At 43.5% G+C, this 17,678-nt stretch overlaps 1 protein-coding gene across 5 annotated transcripts in view; it reads right to left on the reverse strand.

The window, feature by feature from the left end:
- SMAD1 (SMAD family member 1) overlaps positions 1-17,678 on the reverse strand; it is a 54,408-nt gene that overhangs the window by 19,862 nt on the left and 16,868 nt on the right. For 3 of the 5 annotated variants that reach the window (XM_014950081.1, XM_014950080.1, XM_014950079.1), the window contains exon 2: positions 8,827-9,439. In XM_014950081.1, coding sequence (XP_014805567.1) covers positions 8,827-9,226 — 400 coding nt within the window. In that variant the 5' untranslated portion in view covers positions 9,227-9,439. Of the gene's footprint in view, positions 1-8,826; positions 9,440-10,574; positions 10,594-12,371; positions 12,391-17,678 lie in introns of those variants that run through there. The other 2 variants (XM_014950083.1, XM_014950082.1) reach the window with 2 other exon arrangements.

The raw sequence follows: 17,678 nt of genomic DNA on the forward strand, positions 1-17,678 counted from the left end.
AACATGGGGCAGAGAGGAGGAACTTGCGGCTCGTACTCCACGCTCTGGATAGAAAATCCTGCAAAGATGAAGTTGTAAGAAAAACAAAGAGTTGGGCGAAGACAGAAAAACATGAAAAAAAAAACCAAAAAAACCCCAAGAAAAACCAAAACACAGCAGCAGTGTTAAACTAACAAATTTCAACCCTCCTAAAGCCTCCTAGCTTAATTTCCTGCCTTTGAGGCCACAGCAGCTGAAGTTGGCTGTGGCATCCTGGTGAGAAGGTCGGTCCCATGGTGGGAGCAGAGCAGGTACCAACGTACGCTCAGCGGAACGGGCTCGGTTTTGCTTGGTGTCTGTAGCACCAGAGAGTCACTGAAGCATGTTGACTCAAAGGTCTCACCAAGATCTTGCTTGTAAACAATAAAATACCAAGCAGAAAGAAAAGTTTTCATGTCATTAGCTTTTCCCGTGTTGCCTAAAACAAGACCTGGCAAAACTGAATATTCTTTGACCAGAGGACAAGTTCTCACATACAAAGAAACTTACGGGGCTACACTTAGGGCAGAGTTTATTCTTGGTTTAAAAAAAATTAATGGTGGTGTGGCAAAAGCAATCACTGAGGATGTAGCTGCTTTATGTTGTTCCAATACCACCTGATGAAAGCAAAGCTGTGCTAGTGGCTATGGCAGCACAGCTTTGCTTCACTTTTTCCTCAAAAGCAGAACTGCCAGCCTTTTAGACTTTTGCTCCAAACCTACGTTCTAGCAACTGCAAGTGAAAAAGCTCAGTAATAGCCATTTAGCAGCCTATTTTGGGTGACAGATGGACAAACATGCCAGATTTTCTATTTCGGGAGAAAGCTGAGAACTATCTTGTTTTCTCAACTCTTAATTTTATTTTGCAGTTTCAGTAGACCCCACAGCTTGATCTGCCATTTTATGTAGTTACAACTGAAGATTTGCTTTACTGGCTCTACTTTTACATCAGACATCTGGCCTAAATGCATTTGGCAAGTAATATTACTACATTTCCTGCATTACAATATTTAGCTAACATTAGATTTTATTTGCGGATGCTCTGATAAGCTAACATTTTGATTAAACTGACATTTGTCAAGGCCAATTTCAGGATTTAGTACTAATTGTATGCACATTAGTGAAGAAGTTCTTGCAAGCGGATTTGGCAGGGGGAGTAACAGTCCTGATACAGGAGGAAGTTACAGTGTGATAGTGTATATTAACTCAGACATTTACACAGACCAGAGTTCAAATTACCTGTACAAAAGCCACAGTCACCATCCTACTGAGCAGGTTAAAACTTGGAAGCCTGGCCTTTTAAGACAGAAGAATCGTCTGAATCTGGTCAATTTTAAAGAAAGGAAAAAGAGGGGAAAAAAAAAGAGAAACAAACAAACAAAAAAGATTCCAACATATCCCTCTTGACAACTTACATCCCTTTATTGCAGCTTGTTTTTCTGACACATGGTGAGGTCAGACAAGGAAAACCCTGCTGTTAAGACCATTCCCTCCTTTCTGCCTCCCTATTTCAATTCCTCTCCCCCTGGTTGGCTCTGGTGGGGAATTTTAGAACCGAATTCTGTGAAACTGAAACGAAGCAGGTTTTATACTACCTTGCTAAGCAAACTGCCAGTTGCTTGCTATTTTGGGGAACCATCCTATAATTGTGCCCACCTGCTGTAGCTTGCTATTTTTAAAGTTATGCCCAACAGCAGCGTTAGACAGCGATAAGGCAAAACCTCCCAGCGACGACTCCCTCTGCTCCTTCACCCCCAGAGGTGCAGAAATCCTTCAAACTCCCAACCTTTCTCTCCTGGCTCCGAATTTGATCTGGACAGATTCCTGGCACCTGCCAGCGTGATGGTCCCAAGAGCTGCCTTTGAAGCCTGCTGCTCTCCGAAAGCGAAATGAGCGATCCAATGGGCGATCCGAATACACTGTGGCAGGTTTTTAAAGATCCCTCTACTCAATTTACCCTGTCTAGAAACAGATTTGGAATATTAATTTTATATGTAGTGATCCTAGGCCGGTCGAGTACAGAGGGATGAGATGGGAATGACTAGTTGACCCATTTCATTTTTCTGTAAAGTACCCAGAGAGACAGCACTCACAGACACGACCAGACCAATATACACAACCAAACACCTGTGTGATTTCAAATGGCATTAAAAGCTCATTTAAACATGCCCTATTTTTCTCACTGAGGACCAGAGCTGCAGTGCTGTATAAGGGAGCCCTTTAAGGAGCATTTCTTTCCAGGACCACATGAGTCTAAAACTGCCTTATCCAGGATTTCCACCATTTCAGGTTTCTTTCTGGTGCCTCCAAGTAGGTGTGCAGCCTTGCGGAGACTCACTTTGATCTCCTCTACTCTTTGCTCTAAGACAAATATGAAAACAATCAGGTTAAAGTCATAGGCAAGGAGTCCACGCCGGGAGCAAAAAGAGCACGTCACACCTACCGCTCTCCTCAGAGCCTGGGGACCTGGCCTCTTCTTGTGGCAAAAAGCAGCTAGTTGGACTTTCAGGTAAAAAGCTTCTTGCCAAAACCAACCTTCAGACATCCACTTGGAATTCATGGTTATAATGGAAAGGAAGAATCTTTAGGCAGAACTCAAAATTCAGCTGTTTATGACAGTACATTTGTCTGTATCATAAAAAAGCAACTGCTGCTCATCCCTTGGTTTGGGTGAAACATGGGCACCATCAGCTTCACCCCTGGATGTAGAGCCAAAGAAGAGGAGCTTAACAGAGAAAAATCACCCAGCCTTTATAAAAGCCAAAACTGAACCAGTGTCTTTATTTTATGCCTCCAAGTGGCTGTGCTAATGGGCTAATCCATGCGACTAGAATATTTCAGAAGACAGATGGGCTGCTTCTGGACTGACCGGTTTTTTAGCACCCCCTGGCACCACGTGCTTCAAGCACAGCAGAGGATCAGTAAGCACCTCCAGAAAGGAATATCGATGTTAACAACTGCATCACCCGAGGCAGGTTTAAGCTCACCCAGATCAATAAAGAGTCAGCTTCCACAAGCCTGACCCCTGAGGGGAGTATCAGCAGATTCTGGATGCTCTCACCTTCAACCATGTCCACACATAAGAGAGAAGTTCCTTCCTCTTTCACCTCCTTTATTATAACATACTATAAACTAAAATCCTCTTTAACCTGATGAGCAAGGATGCTTAGTAGAGGTGAACTAACACAATTCTGCATCAGATGGAACCGAGAGCTGGTGTTCACCAGTACTTTAAGAAAATGAAATACTCGGTTCCTTCATCCTCCTTCCCTCCCTTTAGCTAAGGCAAAAAGAACTGAACCTCCTCCTCCAACGCCACACTAGAGGTGTGATTTATTATTACTTTTTTAACAGCAGCGTCAATCCATTGTGTGGATGTCATCCCCTTCCTTTTGTTTTGATGTTAGAGCAAACAGGATCCAGCCTTAAAAAAAACCAACTTTTTTTTTCCCCTAAATATGGGACGACATCCTTCACCTGATCCCATTGGCATAACCTCCTTTATTATAACATACTATAAACTAAAATCCTCTTTAACCTGATGAGCAAGGATGCTTAGTAGAGGTGAACTAACACAATTCTGCATCAGATGGAACCGAGAGCTGGTGTTCACCAGTACTTTAAGAAAATGAAATACTCGGTTCCTTCATCCTCCTTCCCTCCCTTTAGCTAAGGCAAAAAGAACTGAACCTCCTCCTCCAACGCCACACTAGAGGTGTGATTTATTATTACTTTTTTAACAGCAGCGTCAATCCATTGTGTGGATGTCATCCCCTTCCTTTTGTTTTGATGTTAGAGCAAACAGGATCCAGGCTTAAAAAAACCCAACTTTTTTTTCCCCTAAATATGGGATGACATCCTTCACCTGATCCCATTGGCATAACTGAGGGCAGAGGCTGTATCTCCACAGAAACCAAAGGAATAGCAGAAGGGAAGGAAGTATCTCAGGAGCAACTTCCAGATGTCATTTCACACACTCTCCAGCAAAACCCAAGAGGTCATTTGTGCCATTTCCATAGAGAGATGAGGAAACATCCTTGTTCACTTTTTCCTCACAGCCTCTGTGTATGCTCTACACCTCATTATTTCCTAAGTCCTGATCATACTGAAGGACAGTCCCAAACCAGGTGTGAGCCTGATTTCCAGATCTCCCTAAACCAAAAAATAAAAACCAAGGAGAAAACGCAGATTCAGCCAAGTGAGCGCACCAGTTCAGCTGAGCGTGCCAGTTGTGAAAAGGCATCAAATTCAGACCCTCTCCTCCTTAATTAAAAGCTTTGCTTTGCCTTGCCAAGAGAAAAACTTGACTGGCAGTAACTACCCTGCACCAGAAATTACTCTGCACACAACAGACACACGGAACAGCAGCTGTGAGCTACTGTCACACATCTCGAGGAGATACTTCTTCCTGGTGGTGGAGGACAAGGTTGTATTCCTGTTCTCAGCAAGAAAACTTATTCCCATTCTCAGCAAAAAAAAAATGATTAAGGGATTAGAGTACCTCCCTTACGAGGAAAGGCTCAAGGAACTGGGACTCTTTAGCCTGGAAAAGCGAAGACTGAGGGGAGACCTTATTTATGTTTATAAGTATCTAAAGGGTGAGTTGAAGGATGTTGGAGCTGGACTCTTTTCAGTGGTTTCCAGCGATAGGACAAGGGGCAACGGGCTCAAGCTGGAACATGGGAAGTTCCATTCAAATATGAGAAAAAACTTCTTTACAGTGAGGGTGGCAGAGCCCTGGAAGAGGCTGCCCAGGGAGGTCGTGGAGTCCCCTTCTCTGGAGATCTTCAAGACCTGCCTGGATGCAGTCCTGAGTAATGTGCTCTGGGCAGCCCTGCTTTGGCAGGGGAGTTGGACCAGATGATCTCTAGAAGGTCCCTTCCAACTCTGACAATTCCCTGATTCTGTGAAAACACCCTCTGAGTTCTCCTCTCACTTCCCCACCACACGTGCGTGGATGTCCCATCCCTGGAAGTGTTCAATCCAGGCTGGATGGGGCTTTGAGCGACCTGGTCTGGTGGGAGGTGTCCCTGCCCATGGCAGGGGGGTTGGAACTCGATATTTAAGGTCCCTTCCAACTCTAACCATTCTATGATTCTCTGTCATTTGCAGGGCTGTGTTGGTACAGATGTTCCTGCAGCCAGGCTGTGAGCCCCGGCGCTGCTCTGATCAGCCTGGAAGATAACACAGCAGGGGAGGGGGAAAAAAGCGACTGTTCAGCAGGAGGCCACGCAAGCAGCTGTGCTGGCACAGGGGCTGTTTGTGCATCCCGCCACCGATCATGTCTCCATCACCTGCGGGGCAGCTGGCGGACAACCAGGATGACTCCAGTGTCCCACCATCACAGGAAGGCCACCCCTTCCTCGCCTCCACCCCGTGCCCCCTACGCTGCCTTGCCCTCATCTGACCCCACAGCCGGGGCACCAAGCTTGCCAAGCTAACTGTGCCAAAATGTAGTTTTCTGTCTGCTCAGTTTTCTTGCAGGGCGAGACGGGCAACCGGTGCCTGTGCTGAAACTCTAGGTGAGGGTAGGCACCAATGTGGTACCACCACATCCCACCAACGTGCCTGCCAGATGCCATGGTCTCCTCCTTGCAGCCTCTGCTCAGGGACACCTGGGATGCTCCCTACTTGAGACTTGCTGGTAGTTTTCCCCCCTTCCTCTAAACTCTTTACAACTGGTTCCTATCTAGCCTGGCCGACAGAAGAATCCCATGTTTGGATTCAGGTGTAGCTTTGTAGCCAGTAGACACACTACAGTGCGCCAATTCTCATGTTTTCCAAGCTTATTTTCTCCAGCTAAACAGCACGGATGGAATCGGGTACCTGGGTAGAAAACCCATGCATCCTCCTGGCACCATGAAAACTGAGATGCATCCACAGCACTAATTTCTCAACATCAAGCATCACCCTGATTTTACCTATTTGAGGATTTACCACTAACCCACTCCTCAAAACTTAACACAGCACCAAAAGAAACCACGCAACAACCAGCAGAAGAGTGAACGTATAGATCCCATCCCATGCACGCACCGGATGCTTCAGCTCTCCAGCAACTGGACCCACACAAAGCAGTCAAACACAGACCACACTGTCAAGCAGAGCCAGAATTTCACAACGTAACTTGCACACAAAACACGCATCATACACAATCCGAGCTTCCAATTTTTGTTTTGTCAAGAGAAAAATGTCTTTCTAACCCTCCTGGCGGCGATGACAGCCTTGGAAACGCAAACCTGCTCGAGTCCATAGACTCTTGGAAACAGTGACTCATACATGAATTCCCACTACCCATTAATCTCAAAGCATAAGCACTTACACAGCAATAATGGTGTTTTAATGTCCTGGCAAAAATGGGAAAAAATGGTTTGCAGAATTTGGGAGTGACTGTCAGGAAATGAAGATAAAGATGACACTTGGAGGACAGCAAGAACAAGGAAAAAAGAAGTCATGAGTTACAAAACACAGCTCTCCGAGCCAAACGGGAGTTCAGCTACCACCTGCTTCCAAAAGCCATGCCTTCCCGCTCATCTCCATGCAGTATCCCTCAAAACAATGGTACATCTAGGGCTGACTAAATATAAAAACCTCCTCCTTTACATACCCAGCCAGAGACCTCAGCAAAACCACAGTGGGCTTCTACCCCACTCTCACACTGTTAAAAGTGGAAGAAGTGAACGCCAGCTCCTGGTCAGCAGCTACCTCCAGAATATTTCAAGTGGTTAGAGCAGCACGTTGAGCTTGTGAAAGACTGGATACTTCTCTCAGCTCTGTCAAACTGTCCACAGCCCCAATGTTTACAAGAAAAACTGCCCACTTGCCTATTAGTTGCCCATTGCCAAAAATATCTAGTTTTTCCCGAAGAAGGGCACTGTCTGGACAAAAAGGGAAGCATTTTATTTCTACCTTGAATTAATCCCACTCGATTAAGTTACTGGTTTGGATATTTTTTTTCCAGCAAAAATTCTGTAGCTACATGAATGTAGAGATTTTTCTCTCATCCAAAAACAATTAAAGAGCAATCCAGAATTCAGGGTGACAGTTAATAACTTTTTGCTCCGTTTCCCAAATACAAAAATTCATAAAAGGACTTAACACCCAAAACCCAGCCTTCCAACCACTTAAACTACTTAGCGGCACTCAGCTAAAATGTACATTTTAGTTAGACACCTTTTAGAAGTTTTATTCTATTTTTATCTTGTCTATCTCATTGAAGTGCCAGGACATTTACAAATACCGATTTTAAAATATGGTCCAAATGAGAACGTTCTCAAACTCAGTAGTTGTTTCCAAGATTAAAGCAAAATGAGTTAGAACTTGTCATTTGACATTACAGTAAGAGCCCAACTGTTACTCAATCTGACAGAAACAGATGTCTTTCAGGAATCTTAATTTAAAGTATTTTGGAATACTGAATGCAGCCACTAGCACAGACACACGGAGAGAGCTAGCAGTACAGGGACACAACTATTTTACTATTCCATTTCTGCTTAACATGGAATTGTTAAGAATTTTAACTTTTTTTTAGAAGTTTTTAAAGAACTGTTTTTCCCAGTGGAGAGTTCCTTTGTTCGAGCTTCTGCTGCACAAATACACATGTAGGTATTACCTCTGCCATTCACGTGATTTCCAAGTTAATACTAACACACCAAAGGGAAATATTTAACATCTAGATATGCACTTCTGTATTGCAGACCCAAGACAAACGCAATTTCCATCCACAGAAAAACCAATCTTACAACAACTTTATTTCTACTGTAGTTTTTTTGAGCTATCCATGCCACTCTGCAGAGACAGCTTCCCAGTTTATGAAATCCTAGAAAAACAATCTTACAACAACTTTATTTCTACTATAGTTTTTTTGAGCTGTCCATGCCACTCTGCAGAGACAGCTTCCCAGTTTATGAAATCCCTAACGCAGATGGACTTCTGAAATTTAAACCAGGGAAGTCCACCCAGGCCCGCAGGGCATTTCTGCAGATGTCCCTGTACAACCTCCTCTCAAGTAGCTGGAGACCAGTGTAGATACATCCAAGCACATTTCATCCTAGTTCCTGGAATTATGCCCTGGTAATAAACCTACAGAAGTAAAATTAAGGACAGATTTATCAAAAAGAGGTTTGGCCTTTGAAGAGGAGACAGAGAGAATGGGTTGTACCTTAAAAGAGAAGTGGGTAACAGGTAAGCAAACTGCACCTACAGAACAGCTGACAGTAAAACTTCACATACAACTGAGCCCTGCTATCAATGCTTTAAATTGAGGGGATTATATTCTGCTACCTACAATCAGAGTCTTTTCAAAAGGCCAAAACTGCGGGAAATTCTAAAGACAATGTTATCTTCCATGGGATGAAGAAACAAAAGCGATAGGAGTGACATAACTTGGAAATAGCAATAAGAAGAACAAGAATACCACAACCACAGGATGGCTTTCATGCAGAGGCTGCAATAACCCCTTACGTTAGCCTGCAGTGTTTCATCTAGATTCACTGATCTGCACAATTCAGTCAAAAACAAGTTAATTGAGCGAGAGTGGTCAGCAACACAACCAGGGGACAGCAGGCCCAGCAGCCCGAGGCACACACCCAGACCGTGAGTATAGTGATAAAACGTTTACACAAGTGAAGCATTCACCATGTGAAAGGGAGAACTGCTAATTAATGCTTACATCCAGATAAATTGCAGAGGAAGAATCCGACATGTGCAAACAGCCGCTTTTGCTTATTTAAGCCGATGAGTCACATGATTAATTGCCATACTTTGCATTGTTCAGATAAGGCGTAAAGGTACAAACAAGGAAGAAACCTACCAGGGCTCTCTACCCGCTTGTAGTGGTAGGGATTGATGCAAACCTCCTTCTGTTTGGACCCAAAGGGAAACTCGCAGCATTCCAGCGGTTTCAGTTCGTGATGGCTCTGCAGGTCCGGCCAGCGCCACACTCTGCAGTAAATCACATGCGGTAGCCCTTTCCGGTGGGAAACCTGAAGCCTCCCGTCCAAGGAACGAGGAATTGTGACACAGTTACTGGGCTGACCAGGACAGCTTAAGGCTTTTTCCAGCTCCTCCATAGCACCTTTTTTCTTCTTCAGTTTTTTCACTAACGCATCCACAGCTTTCTCGGCCCATTTTTCTTCTTCGTCCCCCTGCTTCCATCCCAACAGCCTCTTCACTGCTGGGCTGGTGAAGGAGAACAAACTCGTCACGTTCATGGCGACACCACTGTGGTGATACCACCAGAACCAAGCAGAAGAGTGTCCTGTTCTTCCAACGCCAACAGGGTACAGCAGACTGTGTCAGTAGTCAAAAGCAGCCTGTCTCCAATAATTCTCCTTTTCAGTCCTCCAGTCCCAGGAAGGCAGTGCTGACATCCCCCCCGGACAGACGTGACCTTCTCATTATTCTAAACCCTTCCAACTGGGAACCTGCAGGAGAATACCAGAGGGAGAGAAAAAAATAATTATTTTACCTTTTAAATTAAGATACAGTAGTTAAAAACATCTCCCCCCAACCCGCAAGGGTTGTGTAACCAAAAACCAACCAACAACGAAAAAGCACAACAACAAAGTGCTGACAGCCCCCAGAACTGGACCCAAGGCACATCTAATGAAGACTTTTAAGCAGCAGGGCCTGCTGCTGAACACTATATATCCCTCTCCCTGAAACAATGAGGTGATCGCCCTGGAAAATAGTGACATGGCATAATCAAAGCCTAAAGAGGCTGGGGAAGGGGTGCTAGAGGGGGGAGAGGGCAAGGGGTAGAGGTAAGTGGTAGGAGAATTCCCCATCAGCTCAGTTCACTCATCCAATTTGCTGTGTGGCCTCAGTGATTTTTGTGCCACACAGCAAGGGGGACAGCAACTGCATTTGCCAGCTTCAACCAACACTTCTACTCGGTGCCCAAGCATGGCCTCAGTTAGTACCATGAGAATGAAAAAGCCAAAACACAAGAAGACATGGCCGTATTCCCACACACACTCCAAAAAAAGGGCAAGGATCCTATATCAGAAATGAAGTTCACCTTAAATCAAGCCTGAAACAGTCCCCGAGATTTCATCTTTCACCATTAAGTGTGAAGGACAATCCCCTCTGCCTATCAGCTGTTGTAACCTTAACCAGCAAAACATCACAGAAAGAACCAGTGCAAAATTACTAGTGCTTTTGCAATCCCCTCTGCCTATCAGCTGTTCTAACCTTAACCAGCAAAACATCCCAAAGAACCAGTGCAAAATTACTAGTGCTTTTTATGTATTGAATTCATTTCAGAGAGCAGCTAGAAGCAATATGCCCCAACAGAATTGTGCTACCCAAGCCCTCTCCAGTGATGCAGCTTGAAAAATCTCTGTACTGGACTTGTGCACACCATGTTCTGAAACAAAACCAGCTCAGCTTCACCTCCGACTTACTTTGAGGAACAAACGAAAAAAAGAAGAAAGGAAACTAGCAAGACCCTTGCCGTCACTTATCTCCCATCAGAAAGAACACTCCATCTCCCCACCCCACCAAAAAGCACTTGCAGCCCATAAGCAGACTGTGAGGGAAAGATATCATTGAACTTACTTCACCGATTACGTCCTGACCCTTCCCACTGCAATGCCTGCCTGACGTACTCAAGGACACGTGAAGGAGTGGGAAGGAGGAGGAAGTCCTGATAAGAGCATTTTAGACGGCACCGTGGTCCTTGAGCTGGGAGATGTGGAACGGGGATGAAGCTACGGGTGAAGAAGGGGAGGAACTCCACATATGAAGAAGCCCCTGCTGTGAGCAGCAAATTTCCTACTTGCCCAGGCTGAGATGAGGCAAAAGGCTCTGCAGAGGGAAGCAGGAGAGACCCTGCACTGCCAGGGAGGGGAAAATGAGACAAAGAGCACTAAACCACTGATTTTCAAACAGAGCGTGAAGACAGGCAGGAAACGTATCCTGGACTGGATACCAACAGGTTGCAGAGGAAGGGGGAAGGGGAAAAGGATATGAATGTTTTTGTTGCCATCAGAAAGACACAAAAAACCCCAACCAACCAGCAAACCGTACACACACAGAATAGGTGTCAGCACACCCGCATCCGACAGAATTTCATAGTTATTCTAAGAAAAGATTGCAGATATTAAAACAGTAAATGCTATGCCACGCTTACCCTCGCCTATCAGACATTGTAATGGTTTCATAGCATCCACTATACTTGAAGTACTTTAAGCTGAAAACCATCCACTTGATTCAAATTAATTTGTCACTAAAACAATTATCTGAGTGCAAAGGTTCAGTTTTATTAGGCTGAATGCATAAACTATATTTATGTGAATAATGATTATGGACTAAGACACAGACAGTGTCTACCTGCACTTCATACTGGTACTTCCCTTTCCTTTTATGCTAAGAATTGTATTTGAAGTAATAATGTCAATGCAATGGAAGATTTCCATGAGCCTGGGGCAAATTTAAGAATTTATTTTGTTACCTGGGCATGTGCTATACTGTTAAGTGAACTGAAACTCCATTACCGTCACTGTTTGTACCCCAGGTACACTCTATCCTTACACACACTGTAAAGTTAAAATGCTGTGCTAATTTAAGAACTGTATTACCAGAACCCCAGTACGTGTGCTTCAAATGTGTTTGTAAGTGACAGAGTTATTCTCAACTCATATACAGTCTGTATCTCAAACAATATTCTAAATATATTTTCCATATCTTTCAAACAAATGATACAAGTTCCACACACACGAGTTCAAAGCTCCAGTGGTATCTCAACCAAGCGATCGAGTCAAGCTTTCTACTTCACATCCATTCAAATTAAACAAAAAATATTTAAAAGACTTGAAGTTCTAACAAAAAAAAAGAAAGTACCAAGTCTAAGTCTCGATCCAAATGTCTTTCACCTTTGATAATGAACGCGGACACGTTTCTACCTAGGCCCGACCCATTCCCACCAACCTACTTCAAAAATAAGTGGCCAACCTACTTGCTGTGAAGAAGAAGAAGAAAAAACATCCCTATTTAGACTGTATGTTTATAACAATGCCTGAAAATACAACAAAAATACATGAGCTAGTGCACAAGCTCTGCAAAGACTCAGATGACATTCAGATGCAGCCCCAAGTAGTCAGAGCATTGGAACATAGCAAGTCAAATCAAATCCTGCAACAAACACATGTCCCACTCACACAATCACATACTCCAAAACATATTTTTCACCATCGCAATCGAAAGGTCTCATTTTAACAGCTGGCATCTCTGTAGCAACAGCTGCAGCAGGAAATAAGTTGTGAGCAGGCAGGGTACCATTAGGTCCAGTACTCTGTAGTATGCTTCAAAAATTACTTCAAATGCAATTCTTAGCATAAAATGAATGGGAAGTACCAGTATGCTTTCAGTATGCTTGGATGTCATGCAGCCGAGCAGGACCTATAGCTGGCCACCAGCTTCCAGCCCAGGGACTCCTGCTCAAGTCCTGCCTTCCCAAACAAAGTCTAAGCACATTCCAAGCTCTGAACAAGCCACAAGATAAAGAAAAGGGGGGAGGAAAACCCCACAGGCCACTGGATGCTACTCACACTAAGCTCCAATAGCAGTATTAAGCTACAAAAAAAATAAAAAAAAAATTAAAAAAAGCAGCGTAGGTGGAGATCTTAGTTTCCAAGAAGCAGAGAGCGCGTCCGCAGCGCTGAGCCCTTGCCAGTACATTCCGTTTCCCTTTCTGCCACTCTTGGTTTTTACAGTGCATCATTTCCTGTATTACTTTTGCACAAAGTGGTCTTATCAGCTGGAAGTGCAAAATAAAGATTAAACCACGAGTCAGCAGATGACACAGTCTGTGCCTTTTCTTCCCCAAACACACGGGACCTTCTGGGAAAGCAGGGGGGGGGGGTCAGTATTTCCAATAGCTGAGTGACCACCAGACCTTGAAGGGTATGTTTATTCACCAGGTACGGGTGAAACAGAAACCTGGGCCAAGCAACAGGACACCCTCCAAAAGGCAGCCTGGAATCAGTTGAAAGGAAATGGAGTTGTTACCCACTTATCAGCCGCTCTTTACACATCAAAACCCATGCGCTTTTTATTATGCCTTCTGTCTGCTGATGGATGAGTTGGAATCAACCAACTTCTTTTAAATTCCAATCTTTCTTTATTTGTCTTCCCTTCACCACTGCTGTCTTTTCTGTAATCTTTGGACCAACCACACAAACCTGCACACAGCTTGTGAGAAACCTATAAAAAATAAGCGAGCATTATATATATAGATATAGCTGTTTAGCCAGCCTTGTATTTAAACATATTTAGGCAAAACGCCTAAGAGTGAAGTTCTATTTTCCTAGCCCTCAAAGAGATAGTTACTCTGTCAGCAACACTAAGCAGACAGTAAAATATGCAATGAGAAGGTTTTCAAATTCCCACAGGAGATCCCATAGGAAACTGTCCCACTTTGCATAAATGACTGTTTTTGGTGGGTGGAGAAAGGGTTAGGACAATTAGATGATGCTCTCCCAGGGGGAAGAAGTGAAACAACTCCCAGTCAAGTTTCAGGCAAACAAGAGGCGGCTCTAACTCTTCTACTAATTTCATTATTTGTATTACAGGCTCAGGGATGCAGGCAAAAAGGATCCTATTAAATATTTTTAATACGTGCTCAGCACAGTTACACATAAAACGGGGCAGGAACCACAGTGAAGAGAATCTACATAATTGTTAATAGAGAAAACCGTCTGGTCTTCGACTACATTTTTTAAATGCAGTTTATCTTATTTTATTCAATGTACCTCCTCCAGTGCCCATTACTTATTGGCAATATATAAAGAAATATCAGCAGAGAGATTTTAATTAGCTTCTTTAAAAATTCAAAGACACATCTTTTCAGCAAGTCCTGTACTCATTACAATATTTAGACCTTCTTTAAAAAAAGAAACAAGATCAGATTTTGGCATAGAAGCCAGGGAGTTGTCATCTTACTCCTGCAAGAACTATTTCCATGTATTACTAAAAAGCATGCAGTCTAAGCAGCTGTAATGCTAGAATGTGTTACAACAGATTGTGCACTAACTTCCTCTGGCTCCCTATTCTTGGAGCAAGCAGCAAGAAGTTTCGATTTCTTTCTTCAAGCAATGTGACTTGTAAAACAAAAAGTCCGGAGACTTCTGCTGAATTACTCTGTTTTTAATCAAAGAGTTCTTTCTTTGCACTTTCGTATGGTAGAAGATCAGAACTTGCTCATCTTGGAAAAATGCATGGAAATCCGGTAGAAGCCTCAGTGGCTTTACAATACACATGCAAAAAGAAAGCAAGTTTCATTTCAAAGTGCTGTAGAACTCATTAGAGAGTTTATACAGAACCTGACTTGGCTTCCCTTGGATTTCTGGAAAGGACAAGGAGAAAGAAGAAAAAATAAAAATTAACTCTTTTATGCCTTCTTCACATAGTAGAAAGAATTCAAGAAAACAAATGTGCAATCCTGGGTTCATTTCTGAAGGGTATCATATTGTTCGAGGAAAGAGGAGCACACTGCTGCTGAAAATACTTCAGCATACTTGAGAGGAATAGGTAGCTTTTTTCCTGACACTGCATTAGACTCTCTTACTTCAGCCCAGCAAGAGTGAGAAGGGTACTTCTAACCTGTTCTGCAAAGTAGCCTCTGCATCTTGGATCCTGAGACAGACCAAAACACCTCTGGCCTGTGAAACCTCCTCTAGGACAACTGCTCACCCTTTGGCTGAGGGATGGCCCTTCCAAGAAAACCTCCTTTAGCTCACAGAGAAAATAGTTTTAGACACCTACATGCACCCTTTAGTTCAGCAGATGGTAGGAGAGCAAGAGTGTCACGTCAAAAGCAGGTTCTGACTGCACCCCAGCTAACCAAAACAGAAGCCCCGGACAGCTGCTTGTAAGAAATACCAAGAAATGCCTATATGTTCTCAATAGGGTAGCAGTATTTGCCTTAAGGAGGACTTGCACAGCTTCCAACTTATTTGATAAGCCAAATCAAATCCATGAGTTCTGAGCATGACCAAAGAGGAGATTCACCGCTTGCTCAAAACGAGATCGTAGGGCCAATCTGTGCTTTCCTGATGGAGGGGAGGAGGGCAAGAGTGACCCAAACAACAAAACCCCCAACGCTCAGTTACTCCAGAGCATGAGGAAATAACCTTATACTACCAGCATCTGCCAGCTCCTTCCCAATGCTCACCACAGCTCAAACCAAGTACACAGTGTCCAGCCAGTTTCTACAACAAACCGCAGCTTTTCCGTCACTTGCCTACCCGCTCAGCTTCTGGCAGACACAGCACTCATCCTTCCCCTTGAAGTCTTGATTATCAGGACTGCAAGAATAAAACAACAGCAAATTCCTACAGGTTTTCTGGATTTGTACTTTGCCTTCTCAAATTGAAGTGACTAGATTTGAAAGACTTACAATAACTTCACTGTTGCTCCTCCAGAGAAAATAACCGGTTTCCATATACATTGGGAACTGAATCCCATGTTACAACCCTACTAAAATGGCATAAAAGTCTTTGTAAGCAAATACATAATTGTGAGAAAAGACAAAGGTGCTTTCCCTGTTTTAAGAGATGCATCAACAATTAAATTTGCCCTTTTTCTGATTAACACTTCTTCTCAATACCTCAGCAACTGTTTTGACATATTAAAAACCGTAGTCCTGAAAACAAATTTGAACACCCCATCTTGCAAGTCTTATCTACACCTTCGCTAAAGCACAGCTCCTCCTTGTTTACAAGAAACACCAACACATCTGGCCTCTTAAATGACCACCAGATCTTAAAATGGTGCGGTTTTCACCAGAGTTGAAAAACCAGGGTAAATTTCTAGCTTGCACTACTGAATTTTACCCATTCCTGCCTTCAGATGCACATGAGACTCCGCCAAGTCACAAACTGCCAGCTCTTCCTTTAATGCCCACCGGTCTCCTCACCATGATGATGCCCAAGACTCCAGAGAAAAACTAACACCAAGTTTGCCAAGTTAACTTGGTCGGGAAGGTGGGTAAACCTGCTGCACACCAGGGCTAGTACAAGTAGGACACACTAAAATGCCCACCAAGGTGTGGACAAATCAATCCTTTCTGGTGTTGGCAATCAGTTGGACTGAATCAGATGCGTTACCAAAGATTATGTCTTAAAACTGCAACTTACCATTTTAACTCAAGTCAGGAAGGAACTGTAATTTGATGATTCGGTCAAAACTCTGGCACACATGGGATTACAGAACTATGAACTTCACTAAAATAACCTATAAGATGAATACAGCGCTGTGAACCACAAAACTTGCCAGAGTGGTGTTCACGAGGTGGGTTTTTTCCTGAAGGAGGGGACTCTTCATTTCTCATACTCTAAGCTCAACACCTCTTAAAGCCCTCCTCAAATTAGGACAAAACGCTCCAAAGAAAAAAATTATCCAAACAAACAGACGTCAAGAGACAGAATGAACTACCAGCCATCACAGTGGGTATTTCATGGTGGATTTTTGGGGCAGGTTTATCCACTTCACTTGTGCTGTGGGGTCATCCCACCAGGCACCAGGAGCACTCAGGAGTGGGCAAGGAGCTGAGTCAGCATTGTTAGATGACACAGGCCAAGTCCAGAAAAAACACAGAACAACCTATAGACCAGTCTGGAGCACTGGCTATGGCTTTGTGAACATGGAATATCCACAAAGATGCCATGACTAGTCCAGCTATTAAAGTAAGTTGGAAGTCCTTCTCATAAAAGGTCAAAAAGCTGCGGAAAACAGGTTTTTTTTTTTCCCCTTTCATCATAAAACTCCTGTATAACTCCCTTTTTCCACAAAGACCATTCCCTTTCCTGACTTTTTGAACTGTCTTTAGAAAACAGGTGTTGTTTACAACAATAACAAACACACATCTGTGTGGGTGTGTTAATACACACAAAGGCAGGATAACTGAAACCTCTTCCTATATTTAGATCTGTCTGGTCAGCTCTAATTGCATAATTTAATCAAAACCCTCTCCAACGGAAACACATCCATATTCATCACAGGCATCAAAGGAAACATCTTTACAAACTATATCCTTTTACAAACCAACACATGGTCCCACGCCACTTGTCCAATTGTTGAATGCCTCCTTTGGGAAGGGCACGGAATTTTATTTCTTTTTATCAGCTGAAAAAAGCATTTCCCTCCAATTCATCAGCACAGGGCGGGAGGAACTTCCTTCACAGGTGAGACGGGAAAAATTTACTGACATGTCACTTTCAGGGATTATTTATTTATTTATTTTAAGTAATTAAAACAGACGTTTGCTGCATAAAGCAAAACCGTTAGAAAGAAAAATGCCCATCACCGCTCACGCACCAAAATTTTTGAGTAAAGCTCATAAAACACAAGATGTGCTTTGTCTTCACGGAACAGCCCAGCCTGCACGGATTTAGAAGGGGGTTTGTCAGCCCCAGCTGGAGCAGTGCTCCAACGGGGTATTTTTAAGGAGGGAACCCCACCAAATGCACTCCAGTTATGCTCAGCTTATGCTCAGCTCTGCTCCTCCGAATGATTCATTTTGCCAAGAGCATGCACCAGCACAGTTACATCAGCTGCATTAAACCACTTCTAAAGACTGTGACCCAGACCTCATTTATCAGAGATTAAGTAAAGATGTTAAATTACAGCTCAAGATCTCCAGCTTTAAAGCAGAATGTTTCA

Source organism: Calidris pugnax, unplaced genomic scaffold, assembly GCF_001431845.1.
Source record: "Calidris pugnax isolate Ruff unplaced genomic scaffold, ASM143184v1 scaffold42, whole genome shotgun sequence".
NCBI classification, from domain to species: domain Eukaryota; kingdom Metazoa; phylum Chordata; class Aves; order Charadriiformes; family Scolopacidae; genus Calidris; species Calidris pugnax.